The sequence below is a fragment of the Callithrix jacchus genome, chromosome 6 (assembly GCF_049354715.1).
Source record: "Callithrix jacchus isolate 240 chromosome 6, calJac240_pri, whole genome shotgun sequence".
NCBI classification, from domain to species: Eukaryota; Metazoa; Chordata; class Mammalia; order Primates; family Cebidae; genus Callithrix; species Callithrix jacchus.
The window spans coordinates 140,539,290-140,564,549 of NC_133507.1; the positions used below are offsets into that span (position 1 = coordinate 140,539,290).

The 25,260-nt window shown below is 49.4% G+C and overlaps 2 protein-coding genes across 9 annotated transcripts in view; one reads left to right on the plus strand and one right to left on the minus strand.

Annotated features, from left to right (window-relative positions):
• CYP27A1 (cytochrome P450 family 27 subfamily A member 1) overlaps positions 1–7,977 on the plus strand; it is a 30,132-nt gene extending 22,155 nt beyond the window's left edge. Inside the window, exons 2-9 of one of the 3 annotated variants that reach the window (XM_078328564.1) lie at positions 1,485–2,259; positions 4,984–5,183; positions 5,312–5,509; positions 5,684–5,856; positions 6,700–6,866; positions 7,060–7,138; positions 7,225–7,437; positions 7,590–7,977. In XM_078328564.1, the coding sequence (XP_078184690.1) occupies positions 2,096–2,259; positions 4,984–5,183; positions 5,312–5,509; positions 5,684–5,856; positions 6,700–6,866; positions 7,060–7,138; positions 7,225–7,437; positions 7,590–7,709 (1,314 nt within the window). In that variant the 5' untranslated portion in view covers positions 1,485–2,095 and the 3' untranslated portion in view covers positions 7,710–7,977. The remainder of the gene's footprint in view (positions 1–1,484; positions 2,260–4,983; positions 5,184–5,311; positions 5,510–5,683; positions 5,857–6,699; positions 6,867–7,059; positions 7,139–7,224; positions 7,438–7,589) is intronic. The other 2 variants (XM_002749796.5, XM_078328563.1) reach the window with 2 other exon arrangements.
• A 7,023-nt stretch (positions 7,978–15,000) lies between these two features.
• Positions 15,001–24,823, minus strand: PRKAG3 (protein kinase AMP-activated non-catalytic subunit gamma 3). Of its 6 annotated transcripts, none has more exons than XM_078328575.1 (14): positions 24,758–24,823; positions 24,358–24,397; positions 23,767–23,922; positions 23,028–23,293; positions 21,868–21,949; positions 21,352–21,410; positions 21,181–21,226; positions 20,929–20,983; positions 20,602–20,728; positions 20,283–20,448; positions 18,208–18,245; positions 17,892–18,038; positions 17,321–17,553; positions 15,001–16,755 (listed from the first exon to the last, which is right to left on the minus strand). In XM_078328575.1, exons 1-13 carry the CDS (start codon positions 24,788–24,790, stop codon positions 17,437–17,439), a joined length of 1,332 nt encoding a protein of 443 aa, XP_078184701.1. In that variant the 5' UTR covers positions 24,791–24,823; the 3' UTR covers positions 15,001–16,755; positions 17,321–17,436. The 6 variants fall into 6 exon arrangements, with proteins under 6 accessions (XP_078184701.1, XP_002749843.3, XP_035161642.2 ...); XM_002749797.6 differs by having other exon boundaries at positions 23,028–23,431; XM_035305751.3 differs by having other exon boundaries at positions 23,028–23,431; positions 24,358–24,415.
• Positions 24,824–25,260: the final 437 nt, after the last annotated feature.

Here is a 25,260-nt window from a genome sequence, read left to right on the forward strand (position 1 = left end):
GGGTTTCGCCTTGTTGCCAAGGCTAATCTCAAACTCCTCAGCTCACGCAGTCCTCCTGCCTTGGCCTCCCAAAGTTCTAGGATTATAGGGGTGAGCCACCGTGCTCAGTCCAGTAGTCACTTCAACTTGTTTCCTATGTATCCATTCAGTATTTTTCTCTAAAAGCAAATACAAATACTATATATTCTTATTTAGACCCCCTTTCTTAGGCAAAAGATATATACTTTATACTTTTTCACATAACGTTCTATCTTGGATATCTTTCCGTATTAGTACACAAGGAATTTCTTCATCCCTTTTTAAGGTGACATAGTATTATTTCATTATGTGGATGTCCCATGCTTTGTTTATAAATTTGCTTGTACTTTGTATAGATATTAACAAATCACCCTCCAAGTAGGGATGTGTTATTTTAGAGTCCTACCAGCAGTATATTTTCCTTCCGGGAAAATAGGCGTATTCACTTTACCATGGTCAAGACAGGCATGATCCACTGTTGAAAATTAGAACACACTGGCAGGTGTTCCTGGGAGGTAGAAATGGGAAACAGGTGGAAATGGATGGTGGGGGTTTGTCAAGGCTATCTTCCCAGGACTGGGCAGAATCAGCCATCGGTTCAGGGTGAAGTCTGGGGAAATGGGTGATATATTGGATGTAATCATGTTGCACTGGTCTTAGGAGAATCCAGGTTTTTTTTTTTTTTTTTGAGACAGAGTCTTGCACTGCTGCCTGGGCTGGAGTGTAGTGGTGCGATCTCAGCTCACTGCAACCTCCGCCTCCTGGGTTCAAGTGATTCTTCTGCCTCAGCCTCCCAAGTAGCTGAGATTGCAGGTGCCCACCACCATGCCAAACTAAGTTTTTGTATTTTTAGTAGAGACAGGGTTTTACCATGTTGGCCAGTCTGGTCTCGAACTCCTGACCTTGTAATTCACCTGCCTTGACCTCCCAAAGTGCTGGGATTACAGGCGTGAGAGAATCCAGTTTTTAACACCCATAGTGAGACCCAGTAAGATTGGAGCTTTTTTGGACTATGGGTTGGGTGAGGTTTCCTTCTACAATTTGAATGATAGATATCATCTCTATAATTGTAATTTCTCTTTCATAGAAGCCCTTTGGCCTAATTTCTATATTGAAACCAATTCTGATCCTCTTAAAATCTCTTCAGTCACAGATTAGGAAAGGTGACATGCCCAGGAACCCACTATGTTTCATTTTCATTCAGTTTGTAGGTGTGACCTGCCTAGGAAATTTAGTCTCAGGATATGTGGGTTATTTAAAATTTTTACCCCCAAAAACATGTTTCTTTTCCCTGTCATTTTCAGCAACTATAAGAATATCATAGCAATGTCATTTTCCTAAAGGCTATGGATATCAATTGTCAAGTGGTTTAGAAATTCTAAGATAAAATATTTGAGAATTATATTACATGACATAACCAGTAAATTTTTTATTTTTTATTTTTTTGTCGTGTTCTTATATTTCAGAGACAAAATCATATGGAAGCTTGGGAAACTCATGGGAAATAAATAAATAAAAATCATACCACATGGCTTGCTTTCTTATTTCATATTTGGACCCTGACTTTCTCATGCAGCTTCTTGGTTTTCCTGCTGTTTCTCCTCAGGCTTCTTTTATCTTGTTGATTACACAAGGCATTCATCATCTCAGGGACAGCAAGCTGCAGTAGATTTAAATGCAAATAAGGAGCTATAGGCCTCCTATCACACCTCACTAAAGGGCTCAGTTTCCCTAAAATGCTGGGCCCCAACATACCTCGGTTTGCCATATATCCCATTTTTCCAAACCTGCATTCCTCCGAGTACCTCAATGCCCCCAGTTCAGCAGACACACACTGCTCTCAATATTCTAACTCCTGTATGCAGATTTTTTTTACTGCTCTTACTCTGGAACAACAGGCCGTCCTGGTGCTTGCCTCCTACACCACGTGCTTTTTTCAGCCCGGCCCATTTGCTCTGGTGTAGCCATCAGACCCTTCCTCACCCATCTCCTGTCCTGGAAGCACTTGCCCAGCTTGGCCCAGTTCTTCAGCTTTGATTGAACCCCACAGGTGCTTTACAAGGCCAAGTTCAGTCCAATGTGGATATCCAACATGGGGCCTCAGATGCACGTGAACCTGGCCAGTGCCCCACTCGTGGAGCAAGTGATGCGGCAAGAGGGCAAGTACCCAGTACGGAATGACATGGAGCTATGGAAGGAGCACCGGGACCTGCAAGACTTGACCTATGGGCCATTCACCACGTGAGCTGGAGCCTGAAGGGACTGGGACAGGGCCCCAGAGGGCCAGGGCGAAAGACAGTGGGCACAGGGCAGGCAGGTGGATAGCCGGCAGAATAGGGCCTTCCTGCATCTTTTGAGCCTGATAATCTAGAGAACAGTTGTTGGGAGGGGCTGAAGCCCAGGGACCATTCATGGGCTCTCCACTAATAAATATTATTTTGGTGCAAAAGTCCTTGCGGTCTTCACCATTAAAAATTATGGCAAAAACTACACCTGTAATCCTAGCAATTTGAGAGGCCGAGGCAGGCAATCACTTGAGTTCAGGAGTTCGAGATCAGCTTGGCCAACATGGTGAAACCCTGTCTCTACTAAAAATACAAAAATTAGCTAGGTGTGCTGGCGGGCACCTGTAATCCCAGCTACTTGGGAGGCTGAGGCAGGAGGATTGTTTGAATCTGGGAGGCAGAAATTGCAGTGAGCTGAGATCACACATTCCAGCCTGGGCAACAGAGGGGGACTCCATCTCAAAAAAAAAAAAGACCTGTTTAACTTGACATCTGACACTGAGGGCAAGATTTAGGTTGCAGTTTTCACTGGGCCAGGCCACCTGTGTCATGACAGCTCAGACTGAGAGTCGGAGCCAAACATTAGGTAGACCCTTTTGCAATCTATTTCCATTTTTTTGACTCTAAAGCCAGTTTCCTGAATACATGATATCACATGCATGCATTTAAAAGGTCTTCTGTGAATCTTTGAGTCAGATGATTGGCGAAAGAAAACAATTTTGCTAACTCCTAAATTTGGGGTTTTACAATTTTTGTTTTAACATATATATATATATTTATTTATTTAGAGACAGAGTCTCTCTGTTGCCAGGTGCCAGGCTGGAGTGCAGTGGCGCGATCTCAGCTCACAGCAACCTCCGCCTCCCGGGTTCAAGAGATTCTCCTGCCCCAGCCTCCCGAGTAGCTGGGAATGCAGGTGTGTGCCACCATGCCCAGCTAATTTTTGTATTTTTAGTAGAGATGGGGTTTCACCATGTTTGTCAGGCTAGTCTCGAACTCCCAACCTAAGGTGATTTGCCTGCCTCTGCCTCCCAAAGTGCTGGGATTACAGGAGTGAGCCACTGCACCCCGCCAACATATATATTTTTAAAATATGATTTTATGAAGCATTGTTTCCCCAAGTGCTATTTTAACACCACATTTAAGTTTTGTATATCCAATTCCTACTGTTCAGAGAGTTTTACTTTTGGAACAACCCAAAATCCCAACAAATGGGTCTGTTCTGGTTTTCATTTATTTTTCAGTAACACTTTCGGTTTATCTTTTTGTAATTTTCCCCTACCATCATAAAGAGAGCTCCTGGGGGCAGGGTGTTGCAGGTCATTAAATAAAGAATAATTTTTTTTTGAGATGGAGTTTCGCTCTTATGGCCCAGACTGGAGTACAGTGGTGTGATCTCGGCTCACCACAACCTCCACCTCCTGGGTTCAAGAGGTTCTTCTGCCTCAGCCTCCCAAGTAGCTGGGATTACAGGCATGTGCCATGATGCCCAAATAATTTTGTATTTTTAGTAGAGACAGGGTTTCTCCATGTTTGTCAGGCTAGTCTTGAACTCCCAACCTCAGGTGATTTGCCTGCCTCTGCCTCCCAAAGTGCTAGGATTACAGGCATGAGCCACTGCGCCTGGCCATAAATAATAATTTTAAAAAATAAAAATATACATTTGAAAAAAACTTTATTGCTTTAAAAAATTCAAAAGTAATACTGTAGAAATTCCACTAATAAAATAGTAAGTCTCCCGCCCTTCCACCCCAATGGCATCCTCCTTAGCAACCAGTGCTGAGAATTTGTTCTGTATTCTTCCCTCTTTATCTAGAAGCATGCAAATATACACGTGGATAGGTAGGATTTTTATCTCTTCTTAAAGTTGGACCATATTGTACTTATTGCTCTACAGCTAGCCTTTAAAAAAATGGACTCATACCCAGCTTTCTTAGGAAAGGAAATAGGTTTGAGGAACAGCTAAGAGTGGGGACAGTCCCTGGACACTAAGCTTGCTTATAGGAAGTATGTTGCCACTCACATGAGCACTCTTGCCTAACCAGAGAGGGGCCTGACCGTCTACTGCAGGACAGGCAAGAGCCTACAGCATCAGCCTCGTGGGCGTCCCTCTCCCTCTGACCCACTGAACCAAGTACAGCATGAAGCCTCAGAACCTGAGCACCTCGGGAACCCTAACTTGCTCCTCCTTTATTCCTCAGCCTCCGCAGCGCCCCTTTATTTTACATATGGAAGAGTCCAGAGTTGTATAATTCTAAGATAATCAGTCAATATTCACTAAGCGTTCACCATGTGTCAGGCACTGAACTAAGCACTTCAATGGCATACTGAGATAGGCACTCTTATTATCCTCATTTTATAGAAAGGGAAACTGAGGCACACAGGAGTTATCTACCTAGGGTCCCTCTGCCAGGAATGGTCAGACCTGTGATTTGACCCTGGATAGTCTGGTTCTAGATGCCCACCATACCCACTTCCACTTTGCTGTAGCGAGATTCTGAAGTTTTGGGATTCTAAGATTGTCCCTTGAGATTTATAATTCTATAATTCTAAATTCTAGGAGTATGGGATTTCCCTTGACCCTGGGGAAGGGAGGGGCAGAACGTCAGGGTGAGAAGATCTCCCTTAACTGAATCCCTATAGAGGTTTATGTTTGTGCTGTTCCTCCCTGTCCCTGCAGGGAAGGACACCACTGGTACCAGCTGCGCCAGGCTCTGAACCAGCGAATGCTGAAGCCAGCAGAGGCAGCGCTCTATACAGATGCTTTCAATGAGGTGATTGATGACTTTATGATACGACTGGATCAGCTGCGGGCAGAGAGTGCTTCGGGGAACCAGGTGTCAGACATGGCTCAACTCTTTTACTACTTTGCCTTGGAAGGTACTCTTGCTGGGAGAGGGGCTGGGGAAGGGAATGGGTCAGGGGGAGTTTGTGCTCCCCCTCCTCAAGGGCTCCTGGATTCAGTATGTCCTGGTTCTGCCTCCTGTGATGGCCTGTGCCCTACTCAGCTATTTGCTACATCCTGTTCGAAAAACGCATTGGTTGCCTGGAGCGATCCATCCCTGAGGAAACTGTGACCTTTGTCACATCCATCGGGCTCATGTTCCAGAACTCACTCTACGCCACCTTCCTCCCCAAGTGGACTCGCTCTGTGCTGCCTTTCTGGAAGCGATACCTGGATGGTTGGAATGTCATCTTCTCCTTTGGTGAGGAGTCCCAGATGGGGGCCAGGGAAGAGAGATGGGGGTGACCCCGGGTCTGTACGTCAGTGGTCTCTCCTGGGCCTTTTCCCTTATGCCACCAGTTCTTGGAGAGGCTCTTGGTCCTTGGCAATCATGACGTTTGGCTTTGTCCTTTCCTATTCTCTGTTGCTCTCACAGGGAAGAAGCTGATTGATGAGAAAGTCAAGGAAGTGGAGACCCAGCTGCTGGTAGCAGGGCCAGATGGCGTCCAGGTGTCTGGCTACCTGCACTTCCTGCTGACCAGTGGACAGCTCAGCCCTCGGGAGGCCATGGGAAGCCTGCCTGAGCTGCTTATGGCTGGAGTGGACACGGTGTGTGAGTGGGGGGTGGGAAAGGGGTGAGACCAGGGGCCCCGGCTCCCATTTTCAACCAGTTCCCCATTACCCCTCACCTGATCCCGACCTTCATTCCTCCAAGGACCTGCTTCTTTTGCTGTAACATGGATACATGTTACAAGGAAAATAGAGAGCTCATTCAGCTTAGCCGAGGTGGGTGGGCAGGGGATGGCCCTTTTGTAAGGGGGATTCCATCACCTCCTGGAGTCTCCTCACAACTGGGAAGTTCACTTCACATCTATCCAGCTCTCTTGCTGCCTCACGCTGTCTCCCAGGCTGGAGTGCAGTGACTCGATCTCGGCTCACTGCAACCTCCACCTCCTGGGTTCAAGCGATTCTCCTTCCTCAGCCTCCCGAGTAGCTGGGATTACAGGGGCACACCGTTATTTTATTTTATTTTAGTAGAGACAGGGTTTCACCATATTGGCCAGGCTGGTCTCGACCTCCTAATCTCAAGTGATCCGCCCACCTCGGCCTCCCAAAGTGCTGGGATTACAGGTGTGAGCCACTGTGCCTGGCCTGCACCTTCTTTCTTTATGGGTGTCCCATTTCTAGTGTTTTCATCCTAGTGGGTTTCTCTGTGTTGCAGTCCCCTCCTCTTGTGAAGGTGGTACTCTCCATTGTATTAGCCCTCATCCTACTGTGGATTCATGATTCATGTTTAGTATGGAGGTTGCTATGAACCTTCATCTGTTTTCTTGTTAGGCTTGTGGCAAATTCATTTTCTCACACATTTGGCACACACCCACTCATACACCCTCCCATGACTGGCCTCTTCCTAGAAATCCTCCTCACCTCATCTCCCACTCTATCTCCTAGACATCCAACACGCTGACATGGGCCCTGTACCACCTCTCAAAGCACCCTGAGATCCAGGCGGCCTTGCATGAGGAAGTGGTGGGTGTGGTGCCAGCTGGCCAGGTGCCCCAGCACAAGGACTTTGCCCACATGCCCTTGCTCAAAGCTGTGCTTAAGGAGACTCTGCGGTAGGACAGGATGCTGTTCTGGGGGGCACAGGGTCTATGTGTGGGGGAGGAATCAGAGGAGAGAATTGGAAGTTAGGACAGGTGGGCTGGAGCTAATGGCGAGGATGAGATGGGAGAGGCAGGGGAGCAGGGGTGGGGCACTTTGTACCCCCTTAAATCCAGAGGCAGACCCTAGACACTCTTTTCCCTGCAGCCTCTACCCTGTGGTCCCCACAAATTCCCGGATCGTAGAAAAGGAAACTGAAGTTGATGGCTTCCTCTTCCCCAAGAACGTGAGTGGGGCTAGAGAGCCCGAGTGCCCCAGAGTGCCCCATACCCCCGAAGAGATGCATTCATGCCGCCCAATCTTCCTCTCTAGACCCAATTTGTGTTCTGCCACTACGTGGTATCCCGGGACCCTGACACCTTCTCTGACCCTGAGAGCTTCCAGCCCTACCGCTGGCTGAGGAACAGCCAGTCTGCTACCCTCAGAATCCAGCACCCATTTGGCTCTGTGCCCTTTGGCTATGGGGTGCGGGCCTGCCTAGGCCGCAGGATTGCAGAGCTGGAAATGCAGCTACTCCTGGCAAGGGTGAGCTGGGAGAGGCTAGAAGGGTGTGTGGTCAGGAAGAGGGGGAAGAATCCTGGGAGGAGAGGAAGGGAGGCACAGGGAGGGGGTGCGTAGAGCAGGGAGTGGATACTGAACCCACAATCCACCCCCCCACATGTGCTCTTTACCCCCAGCTGATCCAGAAGTACCAGGTGGTCCTGGCCCCAGAGACGGGAGAGGTGAAGAGTGTGGCCCGCATTGTCCTGGTTCCCAATAAGAAAGTGGGCCTGCAGTTCCTGCAGAGACAGTGCTGAGCTGAGTCCCTGCCTTGCTGGGGCTTGTCCTGGAGGCTCCAGCCCTGGCACAGTGGTTCCTGGCTGCTGCTGTGCCTCAGATGACGAAGGAGAGAAGGGGGCTGCCAGCCTCGAGAGGTGGGAGGAACCCCCAGAACTTCTCACAGACCCTGAGCTTTTGCCACTTCTGTCATTTCTAGCAACTCCCTCTCAGATAAAAGGCCACCCTGTTATCACATTGCTGTCCTTGGGTAGAATATAAAATAAAGGGATTTTATTTGCTATTGGAGACTTTTGTCACTCTTTTTGACTACCCGGCATCTGACAGAATTCCCTACTCCACTGAGTCATGGCAGGAGGCATAGCCCCCTACTCCAACCTTTGAAGCTAACACCTTTTGCTTTCCCAGACCTCACAGAGAGGTCTTGGTTTCACGGGCACTGGTTGAGGCCACATGGAGCAGGAACTGCTGTGACTCCTGAGCACCTGAGAGTGGCACTGTGTCAGTCAAGTTGCAGTTGTAGAGAATAGAAACCAGGCCGGGTGCGGTGGCTCATGCCTGTAATTCCAGTACTTTGGGAGACCAAGGCAGGAGGATCATGAGGTCAGGAGTTCGAGACTAGCCTGACCAACATGGTGAAACCCTATCTCTACTAAAAACACAAAAATTAGATGAGCGTGGTGGCGGGTGCCTACAATCCCAGCTACTCTGGAGCCTGAGGCAGGAGAATCACTTGAACCAGGGAGGCTGAGGTTGCAGTGAGCCAGGATCAGGCCACTGCACTCCAGCCTGGGCAACAGAGTGAGACTTTGTCTCAAAACAAAACAAAAAAAGAGAATAGAAACCACATCTTTAAACAGAAAGTGCAGAGATACAGGCAACGGGATGTTACAGAAATTAATGTAGGAGCTTGAAACCAGGCTAGAGTTGACTGTAGCAGGCACTGACCAGCTTGGGGAGCACCATGTTGGCCAGAATCGGGAGGATGAGGGTGAAGAAGCCACTGCTACAATATTGGCTCCAGAGCTACTCCATGTCAACTAGGTTCAAGTAGGTCTGGGCCAGCAAAACAAAGCAAAACAGGTCATGCAGGATGACCCCCTCCTGCTTCTCAGTACCCATGAAGCCAGCAGTAACTGCACTTGGGCCTCTGTGAATGCCTCGCAATTGCTCCCAACAGCAGAAAGGGCAGGGCCTGTACCTCTCTTCCACCTTCCACATCCCTCACATACAGCTGGGAAAAGGAACCTAAGTCCTGCCTGGAGCACTGGCTGCAAAAGAGCCCAGGGATTATAGTTTTAACTTTCCAACCTCGTTAGCACAGGAAGCCCTCTTGAGGGAAAGTGGGTTGCCATGGAGAACCACTGCACCACGACACTAGCCTGGAAATTCAGTGAGTCCCAGCCCCAGTAGTAAATTTTGGGGGAATCAGAAAAAAATGAAGTTCACTTTCTTTTTACTTTTTATTTTTTAGAGACAGGGTTTCACCATATTGGTCAGGCTGGTCTTGAACTCTGAAGCTAAGGTGATCCACCCACCTTGGCTTCCCAAAGTGCTGGGATTACAGGTGTGAGCCACCACACCAACCTAAAGTTCACTTTCTTAGGCCTGTGGGAATCAGGATTTGAAATCATTTAAAAAATGTTGCCATTGCCCTGATTAAAATACTTTAGAACTGCCCTCAGCCTTCAGTCAAGTTCAAAGTTGTTACTGTGGTTCATAAGAGTCACTGTGAGCTGGCACCCGGCACCCTAACCGTGGTCACCCTTCACAGCTGAGCCTGAATTCCTTGCATGTTTCTGAGCACATTATGCTCTTCCCAGCCTCAATACTTTGTACCTCCTGTCCCCACTCTTGGAACACCCTCTTCCCCAACTGTCATGTCATCACAGAGAGCTTGCTCTTCCTTAGGGTTCAGCTCAAATGTCACTGCCTCTGCAGAGCCCTCCCTGACCTCTCGAGCAACCCTGTGTCCCCGCCTTCCCCTCCCCTGCTTACAGAGCTGAGCTCTCAGCATGCTCACTTTATTAGAGATCCAGCTCTCTCCCAACCAACTGGGAATAACCTGAAGGGCACAAATCAGGCTCCTTTAATGCTGGATCCCAGTGTCTGTGTCTAGCACCTAGGAGGTGCTTAGTTAATGTTTCCAGAGCAAGAGACATGAATGGGGGAAGGGAAGGGAAGAAAGAGAGGGGAGGGGAAAGGAAGGGAGGGGATGGAGGGGAAGGGAGGGGAGAGGAGGGAATGGGAGAGGAGGACACAGAGTTTTTACATTGAGAAGGGGAACCCAGCCTATAATCCCAGCACTTTGGGAGGCCCATCAGGGAACCACTTGAGATCAGGAGTTCAAGACCCGTCTGGCCAATATGGTGAAACCCTGTATCTATTAAAAAATAACAACAACAAAAATTAGCTGGGTGTGGTGGCATGCACTCGTAATCCCAGCTACTAGGGAGGCTGAGACAGGAGAATTGCTTGAGCCCAGGAGGTGGAGGTTGCAGTGAGCCGAGATTGTGCAACTGCACTCCAACCTGGGTGACAGAGCAAGACTTCATCTCAAAAAAAAAAAAAAAGAAAGAAAGAAAGAAAGAAAAGAAGAAAGAGGAACCTAGAGGGAATTGGGAGGAATTCCTGATTATACAGATATGGCTCTCAACCCCTCCTGTGTAGTGGGTCCACCTGTGAGAGCTCCTTGCAAATGCAGAGACTGTGGCTGGGCTCTGAGACTGCCAGGATCTGGGTCACAAAGTCAACCAGAGTGGAATTCTGCCTTCTCCAGTGTGCTGCTCCTTCCAACCAGCAGGGCCAAAATGACATGGGCCCCTCAGTCGCTTTGGCCGTGCTTCCGTGAGGGGAGCTCTGTGAGGAGACTTGGTTGGGGGTTTTGTGGCAGTTGTGCAGGATGATGTCAGTGTTCATGGTCTTGCAGCTCAGTGAATGAACTGATCTCTCGCGAAAGTCCATGAAGACCTTGTACAGCCACCCAATGAAATATTATTCACCCAGGAAAAAGCAATGAAGTGTTGATCATGCTATACTATGGATGAACCTTGAAAATATTATGCAGACAGAAGGAAGTCAACAAAAAGACCACATATTGTATGATTCGATGCATACAAAATGTCCAGATGGGCAAATCTATAGAGATAGAAAGTAGATTGTTGGTTGGCAAGGGTGGAGGGAAGGGAAAATGGGTAATGACTGTGAATGGGTGTTTTTTTGGGGTGATGAAGATGTTCTGGAATTAGAGTGGTCACCACGAACTCTGCCTAACTTTTTGAATATACGAAATAGCACTGAATTTTATATTTTGGTTTTTGTTTGTTTTTTTTTTGAGGGGGAGTCTTGATCTGTTGGCCAGGCTGGAGTGCAGTGGTGCAATCTCGACCTGCTGCAACCTCCACCTCCAGGGCACAAGCAAAATCTCCCACATCATCCTCCTGAGTAGCTGGGATTACAGGTATGTGCCACTACACCCAGCTACTTTTTGTATTTTTAGTAGAGATGGGGTTTGGCCCGGTGGTCTCGAACTACTGACCTCAAGCGATCCGCCTGCCTTGGCTTCCCAAAGTCCTGGGATTACAGGTGTGAGACACCACACCTAGTCTGAATTGTATATTTCAGAAGGGTGAATTGTATGGCATATTAATTACATCTCAAGTGAAAGAAATCTGTGAAGATCAGTTTGATAAGATTATTGCAGAAATAGATATCAATGTAATCAACACTTGCAGAAGATTCCTGGGGATCACCAGAGGCACCACAGGAAAGTCTGAGGCAGCACTGCCCTGTTACGTATCTACAGGGCCTAGAATCCAACCTCAAATTGGAAATTGGAAATGCAGAGGAGAAGGGGCTAAGCCGATGGGCGGAGTCACAAAGTCCTCATGAGGCTGTGCTTCCTCACCCTTTGATGAGGTGTAGCCACAGCTTCAGAGACTCCCCACAGTTTTTGTCATCAGTGACAGAACACAAGCTGTAAGAGCTGAAGAGTTAAGAACACCAATGTGAAACCTTGCCTCCCGGAGCTGCCGCTGGAAAGCTCACCAATATGGAATTAGGGGGAAGAGAATCAAAGACTCCCACCCCAAAACAGAGAAAAACGAAATATACCATGGCCAAAGTGATTTACCTTTATACTTATTTTTTAATCTTTAAAAGATATTTATTGCCATATAGTATACCTAAAGAAAAATGCATTGACCCTAAGTGTACATGAGCTTCTTTCATAAATTTCATGTGTACATGTGTGCTTTCGCATGCACATGAAATGACCTCTGTTTATATTCCATCACAATGCCTGGACAAGACTTAATATCAATGAGGAAATCACTTTCTTCGACAGTGATTCATTCAGACACATATGTAATGTCTCTAGGTTGGATGGGTCAGTTCCTTCCCCAGCAGTTTTTTCTCTAGAGGGTGAAACACATCAGCCCTGGTTTGAAGGTTGGCAAAAAATTCATCAGTGGCCAGTGACGGACCACAGTTCCAGGGCCTGAGAGTCTCAGGAGCTCAGGGTCCCCAAGCGTCACTGTGAACAGGTGTCACAATGAGGCTCCCTGAGAGCCAACCCCAACCTGCTTCTACAAAGAAAGAACAACACTGGATTAAGGATTGTTGGTTCTGTACAACACATAGACCTTTGGCTCAAAGGCCATGCACATGGTGTTACTAATTTGAAATTATTGGCCAAATTTGGATCCATATTTTTGGGCAAAGTCTTAAGAAAACAACTTGTCTTCTTAAACAACAAGGTGGCACTCTTTCTCTTTTTTCTTTTGAGATGGAGTTTCACGCTTGTTGCCCAGGCTGGAGTTCAATGGCACAATCTTGGCTCACAGCAACCTCCCACTCCCAGGTTCAAGTGATGCTCTTGCCTCAGCTTCCGGAGTAGCTGGGATTACAGGCGCCTGCCACCACGCCCGGCTAATTTTTTGTATTTTTAGTAGAGATAGGGTTTCACCATGTTGGCCAGGCTGGGACTCAAACTCCTGACCTCAGGTGATCCACTCTCCTGGGCCTTCCAAAGTGCTGGGATGACAGACGTGAGCCACTGTGCCTGGCTAAGGCAGCGCTCTTGTAAATAAAAATAAACAGGGTACCCAGTGTTGCCTGGCTATCTACATGCTCAGGTTCCATGAAAGTTTTAGCTCGGAGTGCATTTTGGCTTGGTGATAGAAGTTTGTTTCCAGGTCTTTATTTATGACTCCAGTTTTAATATGCATATCAAATAAAAATTTTGACCATTGTCACGAAAGGAACATGCAGGGTATGGTAATGCACAACACGTCTGCATTTTAGGATGTCTGGGAAAAGGGTGGTGAGAATGGTAGTGAGTCATACATCTTCTGTTTGGCCACTGTCCTTAGCCTTTGCTTCTTGGAGACCTTAAGCATAATTAAATGATAGCTAGACCCCATCATGTGACAAATGATTGACCAGCTATAAGCTTGGGGCACACTCATTTCTCAGCCCAGTTTCATGTTCATTGTGTGCTATTAATTATAAGTCTCTAGCACTTATAGAAAATAGATACAGTTGCTTAGTTCCCACCCCAAAATGAGGAAATTAGTATCCTTAGGAATGGAGCCCTGGAATCTGCATTTTTTTGAGTCTTGCTCTGTCGCCCAGGCTGGAGTGCAATGGTGTGATCTCTGCTCACTGCAACCTCTGCCTCCTGGGTTCAAGCGATTCTCCTGCCTCAGCCTCTAGAGTAGCTGGGTTTACAGGCACCCGCCGCCACACTGGCTAGCTTTTTGCATTTTTAGTAGAGACGGGGTTTCACCATATTGGCCAGGCTGGGCTCGAACTCTTCACCTCATGATCCACTTGCCTTGGGTGGATCCCAAAGTGCTGGGATTACAGGCATGAGCCACCACTCCCAGCTTGGACCCTGCATTTTATAGAGTCACAGTGGCAACTCTGTGACTCTTTTCTAGCAGCCATGATGGCTGCAAGGGCTGGGCTAGGACCAGAGGAGGGCAGAGACAGGGAGGGTGGCATGCACCCTCACAGAAGGTCCCAAAGAGGAGAACAACTGGGTCTTTAGGATGGTGTGTCCAGACAGGTGGAGGGAGGTCTGCTTCCATAAAGGCAAGGGGAGCAGGAGGGGCAAAGAGTGCTTTCCTCGCTGCTTGTCCTAGCAATGCTGAAGATGCTTCTCATGCACACAGCAGAGTCGCCCAGAGGCATAGCCTCAAAGGACTAACCTGTTACACCATCCCAGAGCTCCAGGCTACTCAGGAGCACTGTCACTGGAGAGACCTTCTCTGGGCCCAGACCCAACCACCACCCCACTCCAACCTTCTCCCTTGAGCCCAGGACCCCGGACCTTCCCAGGCAGGACCACAGCAGAACCAGCGCTGACCCTCAGGTTCTGGCAAAATGTCTAGTGAGAGAACATCTTCATTTATGGTCCAACCAATTAAGTACACACCCCTCTGCCTTCTCACTCGGTGGGCTGGGGAAGGGGTCATGTCTTAGAGACAGTGACCTCCCCCTCCTCTGGACAGCCAGACAGGCAGTGCCCATTGCCACAGGAAGGTGACATAGCAGAAGGGAGCCTTGGCTTCAGAATTTCAAAAGCTTGATTCTGAAGGTCGGTGGCAAGAACTCAGGACACTTACAGTGCATTTGGAAGAATATATGAGGGGTTAAAGAATAAAAGGCCCTCTGTCCCCACTCAAGATTCCATAGGTTGGCAGGGCTTGGGGAGCAAAGTGACTGTTGAAACTTCTGGAATCCTTGAGAAAAAGGCCCTGAGAAGGGGGTTGCGCCTCAAGAGGGAGAAAGTATGACAAATACTCCATATAGGTTTGGAGGTGATAAGGGTAGGGAAGTACTGAGTAGAAGAACCCGCATGCTAGGCTGGGCGTGGTGACTCACGCCTGTAATCCCAGCACTTTGGGAGGCCAAGGCAGGCTGATCACAAGGTCAGGAGTTCAAGACCAGCCTGGCCAACATGGCAAAACCTCATCTCTACTAAAAAAAAAAAATAGCCAGGCATAGTGGCATGTGCCTGTAATCCCAGCGACTCGGGAGGCTGAGACAGGAGAATTGCTTGATTATTTGAACTTGGGAGGTGGAGGTTGCAGTGAGCTGAGGTCATGCCACTGTGCTCTAGCCTGGGTGACAGAGTGAGATTCTTTCTCAAAAAAAAAAAAAAAAAAAAAAAAGAACCGCATGCTTCTGGGCAGAGACTGAGAAAACAGCAAGCTTGTAGAAAGTAAAAAGTTCCTCTTCAAAGTTTCCCTTCTTGTTAAGGAACAGTAATAATACATATTAGAAATAATAGTCTCGTTTGAAGACTTTCTTCAAAGCTTTCTTGCTTTTTACTTGTAACTCTTTGTTAAGCCCTATCCTATGTAGCTGTTAGATATAAAAGAATAAGACTTGTAGTTTGTGCTAGACATGCTGATAGGCATATAGTACATTCTATGCCCTTGTACTTTAATCAAGATATTTATACTATTACTTTTCTAAGTCCTTTTGCAAGCAACTTCCTCTCCCTTATTTAGACTTTCTCTTTTCCTTTGTTTTCCATTGCCTTTACCTATTTAGAAAAGTTTTAAGTTGTTAGCCAATCAAGTTTAGTTTAGATTGTGAAGTCTGGCTCCAACCCACAGAGATCAGACACAGCAGTAAAGACCCAATGCATAAAGAATAAATATGCCTGCCTTTCCTTCGTTCGTTGTACTCTCATGGCAAGATGGCTGATGAGCAGTATCCTTTCTGTAGAAAGTAAAATTGCCTTGCTAAGAAAACTTTTTGTCTAAATACTAATTTTTCCTTACAGTACCTAAGAACAAGCATTCTGTCTCTAACAAAGCCACAGAGCAGAACAAGGGACTTGGCCGATATCTTAGCAGTAGGCTTAGAACAGAATCACTGAGCTTTCTGAAGCCAGAGGGTATGTAGGGCCAGGAGCTAGAATGTGCCACGTGCCCCAAGCACAGGCCCCCAAAGAGGCTTTGTGGGAGTGAAGAAGCTCCTGGCAGACCATGCACGACCAACTGATGACCAGATGGGGATGCGGATGCTCCAGTGGGTGCTTGCATGGATGGATGATGATGGCTGAGGAAGAGAGTCTTACACCACTTAAGGCCTCCCGGACCCCACCGAGCTTAACCCCAGAAAAGGTCAGGGGGAAACTCTTAATTGACTGAGATTAATTTCTACCACCTGGTGAAATGGGGTTCCTAATAGAAATTACATTTGGTGTTAGAAAAATAAAGTTATACTTCTTGCAGATTAGAGTTTATAGGCTGAGTTGTACCTACTATATAAATAATAAATTAATATTTTCTTTACAATTTTCTTGTAAATAAAAGAGAAAAAAACAATTTCAGTAGAATAGTACTACATGCAAAAGAAATGCCACTTTCAATTTTTGTCAATTTTCCTTCTTGTCTTTGAATTTAGAAGGCACAAGTCTCTTGCCACAAGTTCATGTCAAATGACTGCAGCATTTTGAGTGAAACCTATAAAATCTAAGTTCATGGATTGTTCCTTTTGCTTTGTTTTCTTTCAGTTGCTCATTCTCAGGGCTCCATTTACAGGTCCATCCATCCCTGGAGACTAAGAACACTGCTCACTGCGAGAGCTAAGGAGTTTTCTGGACAAGAATGGAGGGAGGACCCCTGCCACCCTCCAACAGGCAGTTTGATAAATAACCGCTGCTCCATGGTGGCCCCTGAAATGCAGCATTTCAGCAGCCCTGAAACAACACTGGCTGGGGAGTAGGAGGGCACTGGCAACGTTGCTGGAAACAACATCTGGGACTCCCAGGAGCTGAGGGCTGGAGCCATAGGTAGCCCAGAAGCTGAGGAGTCCAGAACCCCTGACTAAACCCACTGGGGCTGTCAGACCCAGTTAGGGGGCAAGGGGTTGAGTGGGCATGGAGCACAGATGGCCCTGGGGTAATCCTAGTGCTTCTGGTTCAGGGACCTTCAGGCTTGACACAGCTGTTCTCTTTAATTTCATCATCCCATGGTGCACTGGCCATGCCTGGGGGCTTCTGGGAGCACAGGCAGGACAAGGGCAATTTGGGAAGGCTGAAGAAGCCTGTGGGGAAAAGAAAAGGGAAGATGGTGACCACATAGGAGGGGAGCTGCCTTTCCAGCAGGGAAGTCTTGCCAGTCATGGTGAGTAGATGGAATCTGTGCCCCATCCTCTGTAAGCCCCTAGCAAATGTGCGACCAGGAAAGAGTGAGATCATGTCACATTTCCTGAGATGAGCACATAGGTAGAAGCTCCTTCCTTTAAGCCTTAGTTCTTACTGGGGATGGAAATTCCACTCAACAAAGGTTTGTATAGCTTGCTTCCTTCTAATGGGATTTCCAGCAGGTGGAAATTGAATTGTGAGGGAACTGGTAAATCTTCCCAGAGTGTCCGAAGTCATTGATGCCTGAGCCTTTAGCTGGGCCTCTGTCCCTCCCTCCTAGGAGAGTCCCCACGACCTCAGCTGAAAATGGGACAAAGTGGGGAATTGTGAGTCTTTATACTTGTAGTTTTCTCAGGGCTGTTCAGCTTTGAGGTTGGCCACTCCCATCCTCTGGGTGTCCCAGTCTGATATCCAGGAACTCAGGACAACTAAGAGGCTGGTCTCATGGCCCAGGGCAGAGCCTACCTGAACCACAGCTGAACCAGCAAATGGGGGTGGGAGAAGATGAAGGCTGAGTTCCCTGGCTCCCTTCATTGGCTTCCAGATGTAGAGGTGGTTTGGGATTGAGGACTCTGATCTTCTCAGGACCCGAGAGCATCAATGCCAGCAGGGCTGAGCACCAGTGCCTGAAGGATGTCGGAGAGGGAGACCACGCCCAAGAGATGCTGGGTCTCGTCCACTAGCACCAGCCTGTGTACCTGTGGGTCCGCAGTGTTCAGTGAGGGGGCAGAGCCATGGGGCTACGGCAGTTACTGAGGTTGGTGCCAAGAATCAGGGGAAAAAACCTAACATGACTGGGGGAGAAAGAGTGTCTCCAGTTGGGATTGGCTGTAACTGCCCTAGGGCGATCAGCTGGCAGCAGCCCATGGCACAAGAGCCCCATGGACAGGACCAGGTACAGACCAGTGTGGACACCAGGAGTTGGTCATGAAATGGGAGGATAGGCTAGGCATCCGATATTCAGGGATGGCTGAAGCCGTGCATGAGAAGGACCGGGCCATAAGTGTTGGGGGCATAAATGGAGGGCACAGGGTACCTGCTCCCGAGCAATCCTGTCGATCACTTCCCCCAAGCTCTCGTGGGGCTGGCAGGAAAGGACTCCCTCCAGACATAGTGTCCTCTGCCTCAGAGCTTCTCCCACACTCATGTCCAGATGGTTGTAGGTTTGCTGGGCAGCCAGGTGCTGGGGCAGAGAGAGAAGTATGGCTCCTAGTCACCCCCTTACCTGGGCTCCTACCCCACAGACATCACCCCCTGCATATTTATCAAGGTCCCTCTGGTCCACAGAGGCTCCCATCCATCCCCACACCCTTAACCTCCCTGCAGCACCCCAGCTTTCCGGCAACACTTACAATCACGTCAAAGCGGGAATAGAGGCCCACGACCTGACCTGCAGAGGGTGGCAGGTGGAAGGGGGGAGAAAGACAGGGAAGAGGCTCCGATCAGAACCGGGATGCTGTGTAGAGGGCCTAGGGATAACTGACATCAGGGTGCCACTACCAGAATCCAAGGATCAAACTTAGCATCCCAGAGTGAGACACCCTGACACTGAGCATCCTGAGGAAATGCAGTATGAGTAATAGCATCACCTACGAAACAGTCTAGTCTCCAATGCATCACCCCAATCTCTTCAAGTCTCTAGATATAATTTCAGTTTACAGGAAACCCAGGAACAGAGAATAAAGTAAAGGCCAGCTCCAGGAAGCAAACAGACAAATTTGGACGTGGGGTATCCTACTGGACAACTGATCCAGGCTGTTCAACTCATCCATGTCATAAAAATTAACGGGGAATTGTGTTGTTCTAGATTTAAAAAGATTTAAGGGACAAAAGACAAATGCAAGCCATGGACTTCACCTGGATCCTGTTTTGAACAAATGAAGTATAAAAAATACATTCCTTTGGGAGGCTGAGGTGGGCGGATCATGAGGTCAGGAGTTCAAGACGAGCCTGGCCAACATAGTGAAACCCCGTCTCTACTAAAGATACAAAAAATTAGCCAGGTGTGGTGGCAGGCAGCTGTAATCCCAGCTACTTGGGAGGCTGAGGCAGGAGAATCGCTTGAACCTGGGAGGCAGAGGTTGCAGTGAGCCAAGATTGTGCCCGTTGCACTCGAGCCCGGGTGACAGTGCAAGATTCCATCTCAAAAACAAACAAACAAAAACCCATTGTTGGCCAGTTGTGGTGGCTGACGTCTGTAATCCCAACACTTTGGGATCCCCAGACAGGTGAATCACTTGAGGTTAGGAGTTCGAGACCAGCCTGGCCTATATGGTGAAACTCCATTTCTACTAAAAATACCCCCCTAAAAATTAGCTGGGCATGGTGGTAGGTGCCTGTAATCCCAGCTACTCAGGAGGCTGAGCCATGAGAATCAACTGAGCCCGGCAGGTGGTTGGAGTGAGCCGAGATAGCGCCACTGCACTTTAGCCTGAGTGACAGAGCGACACTCCATCTCAAAAACAAAACAAAACAAAAAGCATTCTTGAGGAAATGGAGAAGTGAGAATAAGGATTGGATATTGGACAATAATATAAATTGTTAATAGTTTTGTTTGGTGGTATGAAAATACACTTGTTTTAAGAGGTGCAGACTGAAGTGTTTAGGGGTGAAATGACATGATATCTATAATTTACTTTGAATTACTTCAGAGAAAAAGATGAGCTGGTTATGGCAATAGGGTAGCAGTAACTAATCTAGGCAATGGATATAGGGGCTTCATTACGCAATTTCTTTCTACCATTTTCATACATTTGAAGTTTTTCATCATCAAAAATAAATTTAAGACACTTCTTGATATCTATCTTAATTATGGTGATTTTACCTTTGAAATATTTTATAGCTATCATTCAACCAAAGAAATAATCTTGTCGTTTCTCTCGCCCCTTTTCAGTGTAGGAAACTGAATTCTTGCTGGGGGCCCAAGGGTCTCATAGCACATTTTATTTTTAAAAATTTTATTATTTCATTATTATTATTTTAGAGACAGAGTCTTACCCTGTTGCCCAGGCCGGAGTGTCATGGTATGTAACCTCAAACTCCTGGCCTCAAGCGATCTTCTCATGCGTGACCATTAAGCTGTGCGCCACTGTGCCTGGCTCTATTTTACAATGAACTAAAACTAAAAACCTGATCTCCTACTGCTTCCTCTCGCTATGCCCATTTGAGTGCACAAAACCTTTAAAATCCTCCTGTGAAGTCAGAAAGATGAGTGTTGTGAAGATTCCCATGTCACAAATAAGGAAACTGAGGCACAGAGTGGCTAAGCAACAGGACTAACTCTCAGAGCAGACAGAGACTTCGAATCCCCACTCCATCCTGTACTCCTCCCAGGGATGGCACGGGAACCCCTGCACTCCCCACACTCTCCCCACCAGGTTCTCCCAGGCCCAGCCCAGCCCAAGCCTCTCATTCTGGGGGTGGGTACCATATTCGTTGACCACAGGCAGTGCAGACACACGCCGGTCCACAAAGATGTCCAGTGCAGTCAGGATGGGTGCTGTCTCCAGCACCACAGCCAAGTCTCGAAATGTGCCGATGCCCAAATCTTGGATAGTGCGGTAGAGGAAGGAGGGCCGGGGCAGCAGGGTACCCTGGTTGGGATAAGGACCCGGTGGAGATCAGGGATCCAGCAGCTTCAAGAGGGCTTCCAGCTCCTCCCTCCCACTCCTGAGGTTGAAGACTTCTCAGGCCCTCTGATCGCCTCCCCAGGTCTTCCCCTTCCTCCCACCTGGGCCCAGGCTCACAAAGATGTGCAGGAACTTGAGCAGGCGTTTGTGTGTGAGGATGTGGAGTACAGTGCCCGATACTGGGTCCAGAACAGGCAGGCGATGGATCCGATTCTTGATGAGGGCATAGACAGCTTCAAACAGGCTGCGGAGATGGGAGCAGTGAGCCTGGGGGCAGCCTGGGGGAGACATCCTGCATCCCAGCCCCCTAAAAAGGAGGGCAGGGCACCAAGGCTGCCTTGTCTGTGTGCTGCCTAGGATGAAGAGGTGAGTTCAGAGCTGAGTGGGACTGGGCAAGGGGACTGTGGGAGAAAGAGGCTCAGGTGAATGAGTGGGGACACTCACCTGTCATTAGGCGAGATGGAAACCAGAGGCTTGAAGCAGCCTTGCAGGTAGATCTCTGCAGAAAGAGTCGGAGTCAGGCCGAGAGAGCTGCTCACCTGCCTTGCCTTGCAGTCCCAGGCTGTGTCCCTTCTACCAGGCTCCTATTGTCCTTTCCCAGCTTGCTCCAGGACATCCCCCCTGCCCATCCTCTACCTTAGGCCCTGGCCCACCCTCACCCAACGGCCCCTTTCCGGGTCCCCTCTCCTAACTCACCCCTCCAGGTCTCAATCTTATGTTCTTCAATCTCATAGATCTGGACCTAGAGACATCAACAGGACTCCAGAAGTCAGGCAGACATGGGCTTCTAGGTCACCAGCCTCCAGGAAGACTCCCCTCCACCCCTGCCCCACTGGGTGCCCACAAGATTCCCAGCCCACTCCTCACCAGTGGGGACCTGTAGTAGCGATGCAGCACCAGGATGAAGTCAGTGATGGTCAGCATCCCTGCAGGGAGGGGCAGGGAGGAGTTCAGCCCGGAGCCTTTGTGTGGGAGGCAGGTTGAGGGTCAGACCCTCTCCCTACCCTGCCAGTCAGTGTTCTTGCATTGAGACACAGCGGGGACTGAGGGAAGAGGACATGGGGCAGCCCCCCAGGCCTGAGAAGCAGGGCTCTCCCTCTCTGCCTTCTCCCATTTGTTCCCTAGCACCTCTGGCACAGGGCCATGCGGTTGCAGAGTGGGAAGGTGTCAGCTGGTCACAGCAGCTCCACAGATGTGGAAATTGATCCCCAAGTTCTCCCAGCTGGCCACCCAGACTTGGGGTGGACTTTCCCCCACCCTGGCTCCTGGCTGGGCTTGGCCTGACACTAAACTTGTGGTATGCTAGAGTTCAGGCCCAGAACGACTGTACTAGGTCCCCCCTTCCCCTTCTCCAACTCCATCAGCTCCCCAGCCTCTCCTCACCCACAAAGCTCTGCTTCTTGCTGTCCCACAGAGGGGCTGCCCGCACACCGTTGGCCACCAGGGCAAAGAAAGCCTTCTTGATCTGAGGGTCCAGGGAGAACAGTCAAGGGTGGGTCCCGAGAGACCCTCACCCTCCTCTCTCTGCCCCTCAGTGGGCACCTCCCATCTGCCTGCTGTCCCCTCCCGGTCCCACCTAGGGTTCTTCCATGAGGCCTTCTTCTGGACCCTCTTCTATACCAGCTTGCCTGTCTTTCTCATGTCACAGCACATGCTAGACATGATCGTTGCTGGGGACACGCGGTACACAGACAAGGCTGTGGCCTGAGACACAGAGCTGCTCACCCAGCACACTGGGGAATGAGAAATTCTGACTTCATGTTTCCATTTGGAGGGCATGTGTGTGCACAGTCTAGTTTCTGATAGCCTAAGTGCCGGAGGCATAGCTGTTTATGTAACATTTGTATATTTACATGCTTTTTGTAGATAAATTTTATAGTGACTCATTTTGAGCCCCATTCTGTTTTTTTTTTTTTTTTGAGACAGAGTCTCGCTCTGTCACCCAGGCTGGAGTGCAGTGGCAAGATCTCAGCTCACTGCAACCTCTGCCTCCCAGGTTCAAGCGATTCTCCTGCCTTGGTCTCCCAAGTAGCTGGGATTACAGGCACCCACCACCATGCCCAGCTAATTTTTTTTTTTGAGAGACAGGGTTTTACCATGTTGGCCAGGCTGGTCTCAAACTCCTGACCTCATAATTTGCCCATCTTGGCCTCCCAAACTGCTGAGATTACAGGCGTGAACCACTGTGCCCGGCCTCTGCAATGTCCTGCACATACTCCGCTCATGCTTTATACTGGGTAGTCCAAGAATCCTCTGAACTATGTGGGGTGCACAGGCATTTTGATTCTCATTTTAGAGAGGAGAGCGGTAAAGTGACTCCAAGTCCTACAGATACTAAGTGGCAGAGCTGCAATGACAATTAGGGGTGCTCACAGAGAGTAGCTTTCCCTCCCCCAGCTGGCCTCCATAGTGCCAAGAAGGAGTCCTTTCAGGGGACTTGCGGGGGCACCTGGCTTGGCAGGGCATCCTGCGGGGTGGGGGTGGTGGCTGCAGCATCGTGTGGGTGGAGAGCGGGTGCAGGTTGGGCAGAGCCATGGCCTCACCTCCAGCATGGTGTCGATGATGACCAGCTTGGAGCTGGTTGCCATGGCGTCGTAGCAGGTGTGCTCCTGCATGAAGCGCATGTAGACCTGGGCACCGGGTTTCTGCAGCTCGTCATCCCAGCCCAGCTTGGGAAACAGGGCCTCCGGGGACCGGCTTGGGGCAGGCCTCTCTTCTACAAGGTCTTCTGGCTTACGCTCCCAGGCCTCTGTGGCTGGGAACTCCGAGGCCAGCTCCGCATCATCTGGGCTAGAGCCTGCAGCTGAGGCTGTGCAGTCATGGGGGAGGCTGTCCCACCCTGTTGGTGGAGTGCCCACCCCAGCAGGATCAGCCTGAGCCAAGGGTATGGCCTTGGGGAATGTGGCCTCCAGCCCAGTGGACTCAGCAGCTGGCCTGGACCGGGGACCTGTTTGGGGGAGGAGGGAAGAGGATAGTAACTCCATCTTCCACAACACTTTCTCATCTGCTGTCGCAGTTCATCTCACAGCAGCTTTGGGAAGCCTGGATGCTGTGGCCCTTCTGCAGGTGAGAGGCTGATCTGAGAGTCACTCCGGATAGGGACTCTGTCCCAACTCTCTGAGTTGGCCATACTGGCCCCCCACCATTACAGAGCAGTTGTTCTCTCCCAGGTAGGGAGACTGAGGCCACAGATGAGGGTTGGGTCCAACTCTGTGTTATGGAGGGACCCGGGACTTCCCACTGCCCTGGCTGTCATCTCCCCAGAACTGGCCTTGGTCTCACCTTCCCCCAGACCCGGTGGCTCCCCTTCCTCCACCGCCTCCTGCCTTGTCCATCTTGAGGCCTTGGCCCTCCGTTTCCCACGGATTCTTTCTGAGCTACTGGTCACGGCTGGTGATGGCCATGAGGTGCTGTCTTCTTGCTCTAGGAAGTTCATCTCTGGAAGGGAAACGGGGCCTGTTTGGTTAATAGGGAGTCAGAGCAAAGTCCATTCGAACATTGTTAATAATAACCTTCAGAATGTGCCACTTTCCAATGGGCTTTTCTCCAACATATTTCTCATTTGAAACTCACAGCAGCCCTAAAAGGTAGGCATTATTATCATCCCTATTGTGCTAGTGAGGGACCAGACGTTCAGAGAGGTTAAGCAGTTTGCTGCAAATCACACAGCTAGTAAGTGGGAAAGTCCCTTCTGAAAAGAGGAAAGAGGAGGTGAGGGAAGCACACCTGGGGAAAGGAGGAAGAGCAATAAGGAAGAAAGAACAAAAGGAGGAAGATAAAAGCCAGGCTGGGAGGGAATGGGGTCCCAGAAAAGTGGGGGGACAAGGAAGTGAGGGAAGAGGTCAGGCCCAAGGGAGGGGGCAATCTCCCTACCTTGATGCTCAGAATCCCCAAGGCTGCTCCAGGAAGGGGTCTGTGTGGAGAAGACTTTCTGACGGCGTGGGGAAAGAGCCTTATATCCCCAAACCACAGGTCCTCCCCTTCTCCTGCACGCACGCCTACACACCCATACACACCAGGACACACGCTCACACGGCCATGCACACACACACACAAACACACACAGAAACACACACAGCCAACCACTCCCAGGCCCACAGAGCCGCACACACTCACAATACATATGCCCAGACACCCACATGCCCATATTCACGAGAAAATCCTGACCAAACCCACACCAACAGACACCCATGTGCGCACACACATTCACAGCGTGTGCTCTCAATCTTCTGGCCTCAGCTGCCCCGGCTCCGGCTCCCCTGGGCCCTCATACCCTGCGCAGAGCGTGCTCCAGCTCGGGCTCCATGTGGCCAGCCCCGGACCAACGGAGAGCAAGTGTGCAACACTGTGGCTGAGCCGCACTATTCTGGGCCCGGTGTTGGGCACCCTGCCCTGCCAGGGTCGGTTTCTCTCTGATTGGGTGTCAGGCAGCGGGAGGGAGGAGCCCCCACTCGCTCAGCTGCTCCAGCTCTGAAGCTGGGGCCTGCTGGGAGGTAAAGAGTGCACCCGATCATCTGCGTACCTGGTCCTTAGCTGCCTCCTGGGTCACTGGGGACAAGTAAGAGGGACCCATTATCCGGGGATGTGGGAACGTGTGCACTGGGCACAGTTGGGCTCTCAGATCCTGGGCCCCTATTCCAAAGGCCTCTCTCACCTTTATCAGGCACCAAAGCAGGGAACATGGAGGGAGGTCAGTGTAACTTTCTTCCTTACTCACTTTCAGCAGAGGGTGGTGCTGGAGTTAGAAAGGGCAAGTTGCAGCCAGCTTAGAGGCTG

Bases quoted from the DNA above. Each gene is read 5' to 3' on its own strand.
- PRKAG3 (XM_008999502.5), bottom strand. From the start codon at position 24,676: ATGGGTGTCTGTTGGTGTGGGTTTGGTCAGGATTTTCTCGTGAATATG. The intron at 21,411-21,867 runs GTGAGGAGAGGC...CCCTCCCTGCAG, and splicing joins CAAGAAGCAGAGCTTTGTGG to GGATGCTGACCATCACTGAC. The intron at 20,984-21,180 runs GTGAGTTAGGAG...CTCTTTCTGCAG, and splicing joins TAAGATTGAGACCTGGAGGG to AGATCTACCTGCAAGGCTGC.